We start from the raw sequence: 19,068 nt of genomic DNA, 5'->3' as shown, positions 1-19,068 counted from the left end.
CTGGATCATTACACTTGCTGAATCAAATTCTTTTGCACACTGTTCCAAAAACCCACTTCTGCACCAAAGTCACCCCTTAAAGAGGAGTCTAGTCCTCCAAAGTAGAATGAGGCCAATAAAACCAAGAGAAGAAATACAAGTCACAAGCCACAAATCCACAATGGTTGGCCTGGCATAAGTGATGAGATAAATGAGCCTCAACCTATTGTACTAAGGCTAAGCGCTACATGTAGTGTGAAAGGAAATACATTTGCGAAATAACTAAATTGGTATGGTCCTTTTGTCAAAGCCTGTCTTTGTAATTCTCATTTTGGATGCTCCCAAGGAAACTGCTTAAAAATGATAATCCGGGAGAGAGAGAGGGAGAATCTCCACCGAGCTGCCTCAAGCTGACTCTCAGCCCTATTAGAAAATATTATGCAGCGCACCAAAGAAACCTAAACTCCATTCTTAAACTCTGCTTTGGCTGTGTGCATGTGGGTTGTCTGGTCTGATCCTTTTTGACACAGTGGCACAAGAACAGATCTGCTCCAATAACAATCCTTACTTCTTGAATAGATATCTCAGTTATTTTCTGCAAAGATAAAAATGTTTTTGATCTACGTATGATGATGAATTTATCTTATTAAATATTTAATTATAAAGACATGGAAAAATTAAAGTACTGAAGAATATAACTTCAAGGACACTATAATTATTAAATGAAAAACACAGTACCAAAAAGGAAACTCTTTGTTTTATGATATGTTTCTTAAAGGTTTCTAACACTATTTTCTTATCTATGTTACAATGTTTCTTCATTAAAGACAAACCTGGAGTTTTTTTTTTCATTCACACATGTTTAACACACAAACTCTGCATATTTAGCCTTTAGTTCTACTGTCCCACCTTGTGATATCATGGTAATGCATAAAGTGTTCCACTGGGTTTTTAAACTTCATACCCCATCACTGCAATCATTTGGATGATTTCAGACCTGGAATTGCCCATCTTTACTGAGCACAAGGTAGAAGGTAGCTGTTAACTTAAAACTACCACTTCATGAAATCATAAAGTAGAACAGAGCATTTTGAGCTTTGGAGATGTAGGAAGATAAGGATTACTCAAACGTGTGAATCAAATAAAACACAGCTCCAGGTATGATTTTGATGAGGTAACAACATTCTAACATTAATATACAATTCCACAGTTTCCAATTAAAACATTATCTTTGACATTCCCAAATTTGAATAATGAGAATATTCTATGGCACATTGTCTGTTGTAAAATATAAAGTGCCATGAATATGTGTTATATATAATGAAATGTGCTGCAGATAAAGCCTACCACCATTTGTGTGGAAAGCATAAAGCATGGCGTGTAATCCAGAAAATCACCATATTCCACACTGAGAGATCACAAGTACACTGGTTACACTGCTTCTCTGTGTTTAGTTGTAAATATGTCACCACTTGGCTTCTGCGGCTGATTTGTCAACACTGAACCAGAGCCAAAGACTTTACTGCTGTATGCGGCACCTTATGTGCACTGTAACTTATGTTTTTTTCCCTCCCACTACAGTATCTGATAGTGGCTGCCAGAGATATGAATGAATAATGTGAGAATAACGTACAGCCTTATGAATGTGAAGATTTAAAACGGCCACACACAGGAAAACCTTGTTGTTCATCCATGAATCTTTTTTTAGATATGCTACAAATTATAAAGGTCCCAAACAAATGTATCATGGAGACACTGACACAAGGCCAGATCGACACATTAAGCTTTCAAATGTGTGAACTTTTACATTTCATCACCTTTCAGAATATTTTTTTGCTGGTCTTTGGAACTAGCACGATTTTACTTCAAGAATCAAATGAAGAATTTCACAAATAATAAAGATACTTTCATTGTGTGAGGATCTTTACTTTTTGATTGAATTTCTTTTGTTACCATCTTCTACCGCTATTATCAGTGAAAATGATAATACCGGAGGATTTTATGAAGGGATGGAATGTTTTGATTGCACTAAAATACATCTGAAAACGTCGCTATACAAAGAGTAAATTGCAAACCTTACTTTTTTTAACTGGCAATGATCTGTTTTTGCAAACGTACCCTTTTGTTCTTTCTTTGTTTCATACAAAAAAGAGCAGAATCATTGAGCCCTGAAAATTGAACAAGAATATCACTGTTAGATTAAAAACGTTCTATCTTATCCCATCTTATCTTCTTTGGTCCTCCTGTAGGCATGAGACTACAAGTGTGCTTCTCTGACTTCTTAAAATACAAATGTGCATGCAACAGAGCTGAACAGTAGTGATGAGGGGAGACAGACATTCCCATCGATAGCGGTCTGATCTCTGTGGTCACAGTTTAGTGTGCAATGTCACAGTCCGTATGAGCCCCTGGTGCGCTTTGAACAGGTTCACTGCTTCGTCAATATCTATCTTCCTCACACAGTGGCCTGGATGACAACTTTAAGGATCCTCAACGCTGTGGCCGACTCTCCATGTCAATTTGTCTGCTGATTTATACTGTTGCTTAACTCTGTTGCCAAGCTAGCCCCATTCAGGTAGACAGTTAGCGCTTATGTATTTCCACTGAGTCAGGGAAGGCGAGTGGGCGAGGGAGCTCGGAGAGGAGACGGACTATGCAATGCAATCATACTTGGCCTGCATCCACTCACACACAGCGTAATAGGGAGAGCATCATACAGACATAACCCTCCTGAGAAAAAACAGGGAATGGTGAGAAAATAAGTGGGTCAAGTACTAGGCGTGAGGGGCAGGACTGCACGCTGAAGAGGACCCCACTGAAATCAATGCACTTCGCAGAGGCTTTCGGCGAGATATCGAACAACAAGGAAATGCGCTGCACAGGGAGATGAGGGGCTAAAAGCGGCAAGTACCCGGGCTAACTTTGATTAGCTTCCACATGCGCGTCATCATGCGGTGTCATTATAGCAGCAGTTTCCATAAATGCTCCCCTAACTGTGCACACAGGGTTGATAGTACTGGTTTCAGCATCCAGCAAAACCAGTTCCAATACGTTTTCATTTCCATATAACTTAAATGTTGAACTATTATGTATTTGGAGTGGAAAATAAGCATTCTGTTCGTTATGTTCATTCTGTCCTTAATGCCCATATTCCCAGATCTCATTGTTGTAGTCCAGTGGAGCATGTGCCAGCGCTGGCCAATGGGGACACTATAGTGAATCCTCTCCACATACATAAGCCAAGTGTAGTTTTTTTATGGCTTTATTCTCTGTGAATTAACTGTAACGTTTAGTACAGACTTTTTCTAATTACACAAAAGGTTGATACCCACCGTATTGGCATTGCACTTGCACACTGTCAATATGCACTATGTCACTTCTGGTGGGGGATACGCTACCTGCCTGTCTACAGGGAAAATGTTGTTGCTTTGCCAGGAATGTGTTAGGAAGATGTTATAAGGGCCAAGTTACAGGTCGATCCGTGGCGAGGTGTCACTGCTCACAGTAAGAATACATGTTTATTTCTTTGTACTTTTTAGACTGATAGATAGATGTATTGATCTCAAAGAAAATGTTTAAGTAAATTAAACATCTATAATTCAAATATCAAAGTGGAGTCTCTAACTTTGCTCCTGTCTACCTCACTGCTTCTCCAGAGTTTTCCTGCTCCCAGGATCCATCACCTCACTCGTATTACTCCACCCCAAAGACCACAATGTCTAATATTTTCTCCCTTGATCCCTCCACCAGAAAAGTTACAGAGTTCAGCTTTAAACATTATTTCAGTTAAATGTTTAACTGTGTGAAGAATTATAGTATTTTATTTTTAGCGGACACACTGCACACTAAGAATGATACCGATGAACTTTTTTCTTTCCCCCTTCTGCAAAACTGATGCAGATAAGACCATGCTCATGTAAAATATTATTGAGAAAAATGAAACACCTAATTGTATCCTCCTCTATGCACAGCGCCTGTAAAAGCTAATCAATTGTTTCACAAGTCATTTCAGGGTATGGACTTGACTGGGGAGCACAAAATGGCATTTACAAATAGTGTCCTTTGCTGCACCTCAATTACGCAGGGAGCAGGTTCTGAGTTATTCATGCAGATAAAGTCACGTATTCATGAGGATTAACCCAAAAGTTGCTCATAGACTGGCAGGCACAGATTGCATATTTTACCATACGAAGAAGAGCTGACGCATTTAGCCTGAAAATATTGAGAGAGAAAGGAACGGGCGAGAAACAGTAACGCTTGAGTGAGCCCCAGGCCGGACCATGGTCAGTTTGACAAAGTTTATTCTAATTTGTGCCTTCATAAGAGAGTATTGAATAATCTGTGTGCACTGGAGCAGAAAAATAAGAGGGAAGGCGTGTGGATTATACTATAGAAATTGAGGTATGCTTTTGCCATTGACTGAAAAACTACTCCAGTGCCCTTACATTCAAATGATATTGAAGTTGGAGTTAAAATGAGAAGACATTTTTGACTTGAATTTAAGATAGATAACCAAACTACATGATTACACAAATAATTTTACCAGTACTTCTACTATGCCTATAATATTACTACTATACTGGCTTGGTACTCACTGAAACCCCCTGTGGTTATAAGAGCAAAAATTTTGCATTTCTACTAGGTCAATACAAATACAAAAAAAAAAAAAAAAAAAAAAAAAAACATGCTCTGATTAATAGTTCAATAACCTTTTTTATTGTAGAATGCAGAAAATATTATTTGGGAAATTAGGGCTAGTGCAGTGACAAACAGTCTAAGAAACAAAAAAGCCAGTAGACCTTATGTTGCAAATCCAAGAAGGGTCAAATGAATGCCAATAAAACAATTCTTCCAAATTAAATACCATCCTGTAAAATATCAAATTAGCTTAGGGTCTTAACTTCTTTTCAGAAACTGTTAGGGAAATCCACTGTCCCCTGTCATATTAGCAACATTTATCAGGATGCAGCATAGCCATTACGTCTGGGCCTTTATCAAATTAAGCGCTTGCAGAATGGCCGAAAAGGGACACATTACAAGCGGTCTGACTTTGTCTCCAGCCTCTGCCAACGCAATATTCCGGGATGCTGCAGCAAACGAAAGCAAATGATGGTGAATATAACACAGAGTTCAGTGAAGCGTCAACAGAATGGATGGGCCAGTCCTGGTTTGGTAGTATCTGTTCAGGCAGATGTCCCTAAGTCCCCATGACTCGTGAGGTGGACACCCCTATAAACCATGGCAGATGCTGCGCTAAGGTAAGACAGATGGGATTTGTGCCTGGGATCAGTAAAAGGGAGGCACATTTTGAGGAAATTAATATTAATCATTTACTCGTACAACAGACGGGAATTAAAAACAAAAAGTTTGATGTGAAAATAGGGCAGAAAACATGAAATATTAGTTACATAGCCTAATGGTATGCAGTGGTTATTTACAGGGATAAAATATACATCGCCAATAGCAAGTCCTATCAGTAAGTAACCTAATTGCTCAGCTAAGGATCAAAGTACCCTAGTTTAAAACACATGTAATGTTATTTAACTAAGCAGGGAGACGTGGGTTGGCTGTCACCAAAATAACCCCAAAGTTTTGTGAATTGTTTTTGTTCAGTTTTGGTGATATGGTTCTCATGTTTCATAAAGTATTTAAATAACAATTCTAAAAAAATAAAAAAAAGGAAAAAAAAAACAAAACTGTTTCTGTCTGTTTGATATGCCTTTCTGTTTTCTGTAAACATGCATTATGTTTTCATGTCAGAATAGAATATTTTATCCACAGGTATTACTGGTATTCTTAAAGGAAGCTTTGATCTGCTTATGGAAACATATAATAAATGAAAGGTGATTCAGTGGGCCTGGGTTTATGAAGATGCGGACATGTGGGTGTGCAGATTTTATAAAGCATATGCACACACATATACATAGTTATGTCTATATGGCTATATGTATTTATGTATGCACGGCTGTAATCCCGGCTGGCAGCTGCACAGTCTCAAATCCAGTTTATTCACAAGCTCTCTAATTCGCTAAGATATCAAGCGCTCATTGTTGGGTAATTGCCACTGATGGAAGAAAAAAAGAACAATATTTCTTTCAACACAATCGGTGGTAAACTGAAATCAATGAGGCTGAATAGTGTGATTAAAATTTGATCGGATCACTGGCGACCAACAATGACAACAAACACGAAGCAGTGCTTCTTTCTCCAAGGCGCTTGTTGATGTAAATGTTGTTTAGCACCGCTAAGATAATGACAGCCTATTGATCCATTTTTGGAATATATTCTCAAACTTTTTTTCTCCACACATGCACGACATGACACAAACACCCACTTGGAGAATATTCTGCTGGAATTTTGGGCGGTCGTGTTTGATCTTTTTGCAGAGGGAGAAGCGGCACCGAAGACGGATCAGTGAGTGGAGGCTTTCAAAGACCCTTAGGTTGTCAATGGTAGTGTTTTGTGCTAGAGATGTCAGCTCTTAACTGTAGTTGTACTGCGTGGGAGGGCTGCTCAGTGTGCCAGATCAAGGTGTACGCCTTTTGTATTGCTCGTCTTTGCCTGCTCTCTGTTGGTGCGCCACTGTGAAGTTTGTGTACGAGGCTGCGTCTGTGCATATGTGCAAATTGGTGATTAATCAAGTAACCAAACAGCAGACTGAATGCTTTTTAATGGCGCAAGAGAAAAAGTAGGTCACGTTTAGAACTGAAGAAGTGAAGTTGGAAATAAAAGTGGTGTGAAGGACTGAACAAAAGCGCTTTTGTACAGCCCTTACACTCTTATTTTGTCCCTAAAGATTAATTAAAATGAACAATTAAGAAACATTTGATATATTTACGCTACAGGAAAATGCATCTGCTATAGTGTTTTTAAACACAGTAAAGATGATGTGAAGGAATCTTTTGTAATCCATTACTGTACTCCTTTCTTTCCTTAGAATAGAAATATTAGGAGTGAAAATAAAGTTGATGGTCAGTTGTTGGATTGTGGGGATTTGGTGATTTGACTGGTCTGAGATGGGAGACAGCATGACACCCCGTGGCACCTCCAGTCCACAGTGCCATGTGTTGTATTAAGGCTGTATTATATCATGGACCAGTGAGCCACAGATGCAGCAGCAGGGCTGATCATCAATTATTATACCTCAGTGGATCAAAATGAGCAGCTCTGCTCATGTGCATGTCCCCAGTGCAGCCACTGAGCGCTGGCTTAGTGCACCCAAGCCCTTCACACCAGCAGCAGCCCCTGTGCACCTGCAGCTCAGACACCAGGCGGACCAGACCAGGGCAATGGGACATGCCTCCAGACAACATCTGCCTCCCCTCAGTGACCTGAGTGTTAAGCCAACTGGAGAATCAAGGACACCCCAGCAGAGTTCCTGATTTTATCTCACACTCTGCCACTGCTGCCACCAAACTAACTGCAGCTCCAGGAGACGTTCCAGTCTATTTTCCCTCCCACTCTCAACTCACTTTGTCCAATTCTCCCATTGTTTCTTTTTACACCACTGGAAGAGCACGCAGGCTACATCTATATCTCAGGCAAAAACACTTATTGCTACACATACAATTTGTATAAAGGTCAAGCTCCACTAAAGGATTTTTGTTAAGTTTTAGTGCCGTTAAAAAGCACAATGCATTTGCCTTTCCCCACTGTGCTGAAGTGGTTTATTATACTATTTCCCCAAAATGCTTTTGTACATCTGGACAGTCTTTCCTTTCTTTCTATTCCTGTTGCATTCCCTCAATCACTTGAGGAGAGATTTAGCCCTTATGAGTGTGATGAATTAGTGGGCACGCGGGAGCCACTGTATGACAGATGTTTGCACTTCAAATCCAGCGGGACCATGGCTGAATGGAATCAGGACAAATCAATGGAATCACGCAGGTGTCCGGGGGAAATGGGGACAAAGCGACATGGTCTGTGGTTTGCAGGAGCCCCTGGTGCGCCCGGAGCTCCAGGTCTTTTTGTGCATGCCTGGGGCAGACAACAGCTTACTGACCCCTGCAGACAACAGCGCTTTGGAGACAGAAGCTGGAGGAAGCAGCCGGCAGAAGAGGCACACTTGACCACAGCGGTTGTGATGAATGGTGCAGGTTGATGAGGTTTCAACAGAAAGGCCAGAGTCTGATTGCCAAACATCTGGATGGACTCATACTGTTTCTAATTATTTCTCTTTCATCTTTTCTTTATAATGTTTTTTTTTTCTTAGAAGTTCTACTCCTGTGCCCTTGTGTCTGTCTGTCTTCACTACTTCTTTAAGTCCTCGTCATGTCTTTTGTGCTGCTTAACTTTCACAAATTCCACAATTAATCTCAAATTTGCTATTGCTTCCTGGATACTATCCCATTTCTTTCTTTGCTCACTCAAACCAAACCTTCCTTTTCTCTCTGCGTCTTTTCACTTCATTTGTCAGTGTTACCAAACCGTGAGTGGATTCTGAAGTGATCCATTTGTTGGTGAAGACCAATTCATCAGGCAGTCAGTGCATACACTGATGAGATGGCTCTCAGTACAGTGCATGCAAATCCCTACCATGTCAGTGCATTTCAAAGGTAGATTAGATTTTCAACATAGCAATCTTAAACATACTGTGGTTTGTTTGTTTGTTTGTTTTTTTTCTAATCAAACCACAATGTCAATATTTATAAGATATATCTGAAGGGGCATGCGCAATTTTCAAAGATTTAATTATCATGTTGTGCCCGTGCTTTTTAAACTAATAATTTTGCAGCAAAATATTGCATTTCTTTTGAATGACACTTTTAGCTGAAATATGATAATATGTGAAACATGGACAGATGGCATCATAGCTGTACCCGTCTGTCATCATATCATTGATGTCACTGCGGCAATACTGCAGCCATCACTGTAAATTGAATCTCATAAAAAACACACTTTATCTCATAGTGGAGCCTTATTGAAAAATCAGCTCAAGAAATGTGGCAATATTAGAATATTAAATTGGTTTCAGCTTGCCTTCCTGTGTATTTCTTTTGTTTGTGGACATGCTCTTTGCTTAATACTTGCACAAAAAAGTATTTAAAGGCTAAGCAACAACAAAACATGATAAGTGAGGGTCATCTGCTCATTTGCATTGGTACTAGTCTTCTATCTGCAACATCCACAACTTTATGAGTTGAACATCCTGCTTTTATTTTGTTTAAAAATTTTTTTTTAGTAATTTATACCTAACAGTCTTTCACTTAGGTGTGTGATGGTATTGTGACACTGATGATAAAATCTACATTTTTTCTAGCTCTTTCTTCATCCAAATGCTTGTGAAAATAGTTTTAAATCATTGCTTTGGTTTCCTGGAACTGGTTTTAGCTGCATTGCAGGACACAGGAATGGCTAACAAAAAAACAAGCCCATGTTAGGGCAGTGTTCTGCCCAGCCTTCGGGAGACATATTGATGCATGTTATTTTGGTCAATAAGTCCTTCTGAGCGCAGGCCATCCTTATCCTTGAGACCGACTGCTGGTGAAAAATGAGGAAGGGATGAGACCATGCATTTTAATCTGAGTGGGCAGGCGTTATATCTTTAAGAGGGCAGGGGAAGAGAGAGAGCACGGGAGGATGCACTTCCTATAACCCTGTCTGAGGCTCATTAATGCAGCTGCTAACAATGAAGAATGCCATGGCTTCAGCTGAAATACAACACTGAGCCAGAGCATATAATGACTGTAGTAAAATACAAAACATAAAGATCTCTGTGCACTATTTAGAGACAAACAACATGTTGCATTTAATTGGAACATAATAGTCCATTGTTTAAGTCCCCAGAGACTGAAGTAGAAATGTTTTACCTCATTGAAAATGGTTTATTTTGTAACTCAAAACCTGTTAGCATTACTATATATTAAAGAATAAATTATATGGATGTACTCAGTATAGTGTATCTATTTGTTTCTTTTAAATATTAATTTCAACTAACTGCTGTCTTAAGGGCCAGGATCTTAGTAACTATAGGTTTTAATAACTTAATTAGTCTTAAATAACTGTTTTCCAGATGATCAAAGTCGCTGTGCAATTTTGTGCATTATTAATCTACTCCACACTCGGTGGTGGTAAGTTAGTACTGCAGCCACAGTTGTCCTAGGGTAAACTGACGGAAGCATGCCGTGAGCCACTCCAGTCACCACCAACACTCCACACACCACATTAATACTAGGCAATATGGGAAAAGTATTTTGCCAAGGGACACAACAAATATTTGGTGAACACTGAGTTACCCCCTAAATTAATGCACTAGTCATTCACTGTCTCTTTTATGTAGGAGTTCAATCTCCTATAATTTGCATTTTTTCCATGAACCAACTGCTTTAATTTGCTTTATAACTTTAAATCATGTGCATTACTAACCCCTCTCTAAAATCTGACCAGTGTTAATGCTTAGGTCCTCCAACTGAATATGAAACAGAGTGGGATTTTTGTAAAAGCTATCTATAACAAATGGGCTTGAATAAAACATAAGTGCATGTATATTTTATGGCTTCCCATGTACTCCTGCTGCTTCTGAAGGCAGCATGCTTTCGGCTCTTTTGGGCAGGTATGCTACTTAGAACTTCAGCTCAATCGCATGAGGACGCAGATTTTTTTTTTTTAAGACAAGGTCTTTTTTTTTTTTTTTGGCAAGAGTTTAAAAGTTCAATTAAGTTAAGAGAAAATAGATGGAGTTAAAAGTGGGAAGGAGAGTGTGGTTAATTTTACAGCCAGCAATGCCAAAAAATCCCACCCACTTATTAATGTAGTTCTTAATTGATGTTGCAAAAATAAAGGGGCCAATTCTATTCACTCTTCTCATCCAAGTCTTAATATGCAGTCCATGATATGCTTGCAGAATTCTTGGGCTTCTTTTTTGATATGGGTACCAAAAGGCATGATCGGAAAGTTTTTGAAGAAGTGCAGAGTTGTGCATTTACTGTCAAGTAATCTCCAGGCATATTTTATAATCATTTCAATAGGCCTTAGATAGCCTGCTAACATTTTAAACACTCTTACAATACACATCTCACTACAATTCCCTTTGGCCATGGCACTGAAACATATTGATTTTTCTTAGCTCTCCTGTTATCTTTATGATTAGTGCTGCTGAAGGAGATGTGGATGATTGCGCCAGAAAGCCCCCCTTGTTCATCCCCGTTTCACACAGCTCTTTGGCAGAGCAACAAAGACTAGTCCTAATAGTGTGGAAAGGGGGTTTCTAACATGACACTTTCTGGTCGTTTGAAGCAGGGAGCAGGGGATCTTGCCGAGCCAAGTTGACTCCAGCGGATCAATAGCTCGTCTCTCTCTCAGACAACTGGTGTGGCATTTGAACCAAATAAAACACCGGTTCCCCGTTCGCCACGACCTCTGAGAACTGAGTGCTTCCCAAATCCCAAATAGGTTGAGATAGGGATACAGATGAGTAGATCAGTAATACCCTCATCGCAGTCTGTTCTGGACCCTCAATAGGCTAGAATGTAGAGACATAGATATGTAAATCACTTGATACGTTGGGTTTGGGAGCTACAATACACCTGCTGTAATTTTATACATATTATAATTACTATATAAAAACTAAATAAATAAAATAACATGATTTTAATCAGATAAAGGCTCTATTTAGAAAGAGGAATAAATCTAATCTAACTGTATTGTGTGTATTTTTTATAATAATATGTACAATAAGAGGCTTCAAATTATCTATGGGCCTGAGAAGGGTACAACCAAAATAATAGTTACCCAACCCCAGAAGAACTCCAAAAGAAAACCTAAAAAGTATGTAAATTCTAATGTATCTTAAATGGATATTTGTACTATATAGGTTAATAATTGTTCCATACAGTTCTATTGCAGGTCCAATGAAACAGCTGTAAAAAAGTTATAAGCATCAGATGGCACAAAGAAGTTCTTTTGTTTAGTGGGAGTATATAGCAGGGTGATAAAGAAGTTTAAAGACTCTATCATGTAGCTCCATCGCTGATAGTGGTAGAAAAAGCCCTGCATTAGCAATTTATGCACTGTATGAATTAAATATAACTCCCTGTAAGGGTATCTATGATAACATGACAGTATGCAAGGTCATGGCGTGAGGGGAATGACAAGTGTTCCTGTTAAGGTAAGATTTATTGTTCATTACAGTTCCCAACACAGTGCACTCATGGATTTAGACAGGCTTGGAGCTAACTAGCGGACGTCAAGTGAAACTTTACATGAAAAACCAGGTCCAAGCATTGATCATCTTTCTAACCTGTGGTCAGCCAATTATCTGCATCTGGCGGCACTGGCGCTATGAACAAGGGTCCTCTTTTCTCTAGTGTCTCAGCTCCAGTCTTTCCCCCAGGTCGCCCATGACACTGGAACACTAATTACAACTAATTGTTCCACACTGAATGGATTTAGTCACTTTGCAAATGATGATGCCATTGGTCAGTGTCACAGAGTTTCCACACAAGAAAAATCAACGGGGGAATAAGAATTTGCACAAATGAATGTAATTAAGAAGCACATTTATTTCGTCTAATTGCATGAGAGAAGACTTCAAGTGAAAGCGAGATTGGGTGCAATATGAATAATTAACGTGGCTAACTGTACTGAATACTACAAAGTTGTCAGTGTCAAGAAATCACATGCATAAGTCTCAGGGTGGAAAACAAATATTGGTTGTAAAGAGCCAAGCTTAAGAATATAACCACTCAATCCTCAGCTGTCTTGAAATCTCCACTTTTCCATGATTGTGTCTAGACAGTTGGATTCCAAGCTACAATGCTACTTAGAACCACAAACATTGCGGGCTTGTTAGAAAACCTTAGAAATTCAAGCAGTATCAACGTGTTCGGAACACTAGATCAAGTCAAGTGGCCTTTTCCAAAGACAAGCAAAAGGGCAGTTGTTAATCAGTCAACTGGAAATTCAGACTGAGAGCTATTATCAAGACTAGGGCCACAGAAATCAGAGAGACCAGACCATGGCACGGCAGGGACTCAGTTCTTAATCTGATTATAGGTCTGTAGGCACCCGGGACAGTGTATACTCTATTATTTATTATAGAAAAGCAGTACAACTATTATTATTATTTTTTTTTTTAATAAAAAATAGTAATACATATTTGCTGATACAGAAATTATGTTTTAAGTACCTGCATTTACTAATGAGCTTCACAGTAAAGTCATTATAATCTTATTAAAGAGAGTATTTAAAAAGGATCGACATTTAATCGCAGATTTAGATTGTAGACTGACAAGGTGTAAGCTGGTCATTTGAAAGCCATATGCCACAGATTAAGATATTCTGCTATAGCATAGCAGTGCTTTTCATGTTCTTTCCACTAATGCACTACTTCAAAAAACGGACTTTCCTGAGCTGCTTGTAAGTGGGCAAAGGCACACAGCTTTTAAATCCCTCAACTCCGACAACAGGAGAAAGAAATAAGTATATTACAAATCATCCAGAGAACAAAATTGTCTATTGTTAGAGAAATGTGCAGGATTTAGGCGAGGGGATTTGCTCCCACTTTGCTGCACTTTGTCTGAAAGCTTAGCACTGTTGGCTGACATGGTGATTTCCATCATTCAGGAGAAGCTTTTAGGGATGTCATTTTAGTAATTCTGGAAAAGTACAGTCCATAAACATAACCAGCACATAGCATGACTAGTTATCACCTCAATAATAGAACAAAATGGTATGGGGTTCTATGTATTGCATTAGAAACAACAGGCTGCAGTTATTTGGTGACAGCCCAGTCACACCCAGTACATTCAAATGAAACCGACTGAAACAGGGACAGTGCTGATGTGCCAAACACAAACTCTCAAGTGGAACAGCTCTTATTTTTCAAGACGCGCTGCATCGCATATCATTATGTATTCTTCGTTTTGATGTTTTGATGAAGTGTTGCTATTTGGCCAAGAGGGACAGGTACAATTCATCACATCTAATTGTCGTGGATGTGCACTTCTGTATAAGGCAGTAGAAGACAGATTGTTGGGGGTTGGACCTTAAACCAAACATGCTAATGATATTTATATTCTGCTTTTAGCTGTTTGTTAAGACACAAGGGGAAAAATCAAAAGGAATAAAACAATGTATGACAAGGGATAAGGCTGTGGAAGAGTGATGGCAGGGTACTGGAGTCAGCCCACAGGGGGAGCTGAGGCCCGTAAAACCAGCAGCCACCTCCCTCATAAATAATAGATACATAAAATGTCATATGAACTTTATTTCAAGTGTGGGTGTGCTAATAAAGATGCAGGTTTAAAGGAGTTGAGAAATTCATTGTCAGAAGAAGGCCACATGCTCCGCCTTTGGCACAGACAATTACTCAGAGCAGTTGACATTCAGGAGCAGTCTTAAGCACCTTTTAGAAACAATGCTTTTCTGAATGCACAGTTTCTGCCTCGTGCCTTATTTCTCCATCTCTCTCTTCTATTCTCTACTCTTCACTGTATTTCTCTGCCACAATTTCTACTTTTTTGTTCTTCCTTCACAAATTGAGATGACACTATAAGAGATTGCCACAACTGCACAGGTCTGGTGCTCATTGATAAAACTATATCCAATCCATCTGTGCCCCCATCTGTCACCAGAACACATATTTTTTGCAGTGGTCAACTTATGCATTCAAAAGGGTCAAACAACTGAATGTGCCAGACAGGTTAGACACTTTTTATACACTTGCACATTTTTACGTTTAAGCTTCCAGAAAATGTATTTGTTACAGCAGGTAACAAATGTATGTATGTATTTTTTCTGTGATGAGGGATTCTAATAGTAGGAAGAAGTATTAAGTAGGAAGGAACAGTAGTAGGTAGTAGAGTGTTTGTCCACTGATCCCAAAGTTGGAGGTTCAAAGCCCACTCTCGGCATAAAACATCATTGGTTGAGCGATTTGTTCCACTGATCCACAGGCTGGCAGTGTGATTCCAGTTCCTACAGATGAATACTGTTATTGTGTGTGAATGGGTGAGTGGTTCCTTTATGTAAAGAGCATTGAGTTCTTTGAAGGTGGAAAAGAGCTATATAAAAATGTGACCATATGACCATAAGTAGCTTTTTTCATTTTTTTAATCTAACCCACTTGATTGTTGTAATATCTCACCAAGAAAGTAATAATTCTGTTGTAATCTGTATTATACTTTTGTAATCTATGATAATATGGCCAAGAAAAGTGTAAATAGTTTAAGTTAAGATCCTATTTAAATGCAATGTATAATGCTGCCATACAGAATATTAGCCCTATTTATGTATGCAGTATGCTAATTAGGTAATTTCCGTGTATGTACAGTCCATTGGAAAGGTAGTCATTCTACAGCCTTGTTAATATGCAAATGTTCTTCTAAGAATTTAAATCGCTTGATTTCTTGCTCAAATATATAGTATACCTGTATTAGAGGTAATATATAGCCAATGCGTATAGTGGCCTGGAAATATTCAAATACCTCTCTATATTGTTTACATAAGAGTAAATCTGAACATGGACTGTGTTGGCTGTCAGTCCAACCTTACTTTCAATAATAATTCTGCCGCGATAAGGTTACAATTGAACTTGGGCAATGAGCCTTGTGGCCCGATAACCAAAATGACTTTTCTCATATTCAAATACCAATATTACACATAGATATTAAACTTTGTGGCCAGTGTCTCCAATGCAATTACAAAAAGCCCACACAGATTATAATACATTAGCAGCTTCTTCCCTGTTTTAACACATATTACTCCCCGAGGATTGTGGGTAATAAGTTCAGCTTTTGAGTGAGTTTATAAACTATGAGATGTTTGTCGCTGAATGCTAATAGGATGATGAGCGATCACTTCAGTGTAGGAATGAATCACATACATGAATCAAGGGTGTCGCTGGGCGCATTTAAAGAGGCCAGCTGGGACAAGATTGTTAGATATGTTTGTACCAAATGTGTGATAGGAAAGGTCAGCCGCTTGTATAAAATAAAGGCCATGACAAAGTTGGCGGAAGTTGACAAATAGCATGTGGGAAGGACAGTGGGGAATGCAAATGAGAGGGAAATGATTGCAGAGGGATGTCGGCCATCTTGTCTAATGCAGTACAAATGTATTCAGAATCACACTCACAGTGGCACCCATAGCCATGGGTTTGTCAGTACAGCTGCTGCAGGGAGGCAAGACCCATGTGGTCACACTCGAACCACTGAGATAATCAGATGAACAGCAAACTCATGCTCTTATAGCTTTAGACTGACAGAGAACCATACTGCGGCTCCACAGTGCTAGGCTACAGTGTGGTCTCAAAAAGATCTGCTAAATCTGTCTCGGCTACATGCAGTTGGAATGGCTATTGCCTAGGAACATAAATTGTTATTAACTTAAATGCCAATAAAAAGGGATGGTCTGATTTGGACTTTTTGAGCCAATGCAGATATTTGCGTTGCTGCTTTGGCCGATGGCCAAGACACAAGGCTCATAAATGTATGTTGTACCAATACCAATATCACCCATCCCATAAACCTACATGATTGGTCTCTTTCATAAAATTACAGACTGCATTGAAAATAACATTTATAACCTCACTCTGCTTGGGCATGAAATGTTAAAATTAGGACTATGGCAATAATTCTCAAAATAGCAGAAATATGGGCTCGACTATCATTTCTTGGGAGCAGCTACAAAATATGTGGAAATCATTCGAAAAACATACAACTGGATTATCATATGATTCTTCTGATGCAGAAAGCACTTTTTTTCTTTTGTAGTAAAGAAAACTCTATAAGTGCCCCTTGATGGTTAAGCCTTTTTGTAGAGTTTGAATTTGTGTAGCTTTTTGTTAATTGGGCTTTTTTATGAGGAGCAACATTGGGCCGTTAGCCATGCAGTGACAGATGTCTTGTGAATCATTTGAATAAATTCTGCAAGAGTTCTAATTTTAGAGGTATAAACACCTCTTGCGATTTCCCGAAAAGCAGTCGGATTATTTTATGAATAGCAATCATAAATACATTTGTTATTGAGGAATGCAGATGGGAAACCAAATAGGGCAGAGTGACTTACTGGACTCAGGGTCGGAGTTGCCGTCCCCCTCGGTGCGGCTGTTGGGAGAGGTCTGTTCGTAGTACTCGTCCTGGGTGAAGCTGAGGGGCAGAGGCTGACCAGTGCTGGTGGCACTGCTGGGCTCAGGGTCGCCCAGCCCACTGTCACTGCAGCTCTCCTGAGAGCCATCGGGGAGGTGAAAGGTCACACGGCGCTGAGTCTACAACAACAAAATAATACATTTGTTTAGGTTAAATAGTCTTGTTATTAGTGAATAAAAATTCTGTTTAACATAGTGACACTTGGCACATCAAGCAGCAGTACCAGCAGCAAAATAGTAGTAGGAGTAGTAGTGTGCTGAAAATACTTTTTAAATGCTCAGAAACATGATCAAACTGTACCATATCTCCACAAATCGTAGATAACTTTACCAATAAAACCATTGTGCCTGCGTACAGAAATGCGTTAGCCTCTAAATTACTGGTTTGTTATTTGTTTACAGTAGTTACATGAATAACTGTTCTGGTCATTATGTGTTTAACTCGTGACCTTGCTGGCATTCATTCAGTATTCGCCATGACAACCCAGACAGTGCGGTTGCTCAAGGTACATTTACTGAAGTTTGCAAAAGGGTCATAGCTTCCAGTAACCAAGGCATCCATTTGGGTTTTAAATGTAACCTTTAAATAGTTCAGGCACCACAATGAAAATTCATTACAGCTCTTGTTAGTGTTGTCGAGGGTTTAAATAGACTCTTTAAAACACTTAGAAAGCCACTAGGTTGATGCACAGCTTTCTAATGTGCGTTTTGGCATTTCTTGTCTCAGCTGGGCAGCACGTAGTAAGGAAATGTCAAGCTATGCGCAAAGAAAAGAAGAAAGTAAAATATCAAAGTGTTATGTTTTCCAGCGACAGATTCTTAAAATGATTTCACTTATTTAGGTTAGGGGTTGTAGGTGACTAACAGAAGATGTATCAGTGTCCTGATGTTGTGAAGTCTCCAGAGCCACAGTAACACAAAGATATAAACACCAGTTTGAGAGATAGTACGCTGTTTTGGGGATGAAACATACAATCTAATCTTTTTTTAATCTTTTCGACCGAACTGCAGTAGAGGTGTATATCATTTCATTTATAGGTTAGTTCAGGTTATGGGTCCCCTTGCAACTCCCTTATGAGAATACACAGATTTTGATTTTTAAAATGTATTTATTGATATTTTGCAGTATAAACATATAACATTGCTAATTTTTTTTTTTTTTTAAAAGATCCAGGGTTGCATAGAAGGGGTCAGGTCTCTGGGTCAGGTCCACCATATTTCAAGGCTGTTTTTACACTTGGAGACAACAGGTGGAGACGGCTACTTCAAACACTCAGAAAAAAACATTTAACCATCACAGGGACTTACAAGGGTATTTAATGGGGTAAAAAAAATTACTTTGTTCTGATTTAAATTAAGGTTAGGGTAAATTAACGTTATTTTCCATGGGTGATTTGTCCTCTGCATTTGACCTATTCTGTAGCAGCGCTGGGGTCAGCTGTCAAAAGCAGTTCTAGTTTTGAGCTTGTCACATCTGATAGCCCATTTTTTCATTGGGGCAGGAACAGTAACTGAGGGGGCATGGCCAAACACCCCCTCAACCCCCTGCCAAAGATGTTTGCCTTTTTGCCATGGGATATGATATGTTGACTAAAACAGTTAAAATAACAAGCGAATGTTCAAAATGAGGCTATTGATACTTTTCAGAGACATCATGCTGGGGGTGTTCTAAACATTCCACCATTAGAGATACATGTAGCAGTTACCATGGTGACACAATGCACACATTAACAAACACTGACAAAAAAGTTTTAAGACCGCTTCAAAACACAAAGTAGATTTGAACAACACATTTTCAGGAGCCTGTGGTGAGCGTTGATGGTCTTGTGTTTGATTTTCAACAAAAAGGTGAGAGGTTAATGCTATCTAGCCTGTGACTGTAATTTTATGTATGGTAGACTTTTTTAACAGCTCAGATTAAGTCTAACGTGAGTAACAGATACATGGGTGACATCAGCTGCAGAGTATCAATAATAAAGCAAGAAGGGTTTACACAAAAAAGT

General features: G+C 39.0%; 1 protein-coding gene across 2 annotated transcripts in view; it reads right to left on the bottom strand.

The window, feature by feature from the left end:
- Window positions 1-19,068, bottom strand: part of pcdh11 (protocadherin 11) — a 145,183-nt gene that overhangs the window by 36,834 nt on the left and 89,281 nt on the right. For both annotated transcript variants that reach the window (XM_055158897.1, XM_020923528.2), the window contains exon 5: window positions 16,987-17,185. In XM_055158897.1, the coding sequence (XP_055014872.1) occupies window positions 16,987-17,185 (199 nt within the window). The remainder of the gene's footprint in view (window positions 1-16,986; window positions 17,186-19,068) is intronic.

Source organism: Boleophthalmus pectinirostris, unplaced genomic scaffold (assembly GCF_026225935.1).
Source record: "Boleophthalmus pectinirostris isolate CB_2022bp ecotype Guang Dong unplaced genomic scaffold, ASM2622593v1 HiC_scaffold_23, whole genome shotgun sequence".
Lineage (NCBI taxonomy): Eukaryota > Metazoa > Chordata > Actinopteri > Gobiiformes > Gobiidae > Boleophthalmus > Boleophthalmus pectinirostris.
The sequence above is the reverse complement of the archived record's forward strand: the minus strand, read 5'-3'. Positions and strand labels throughout refer to the sequence as shown.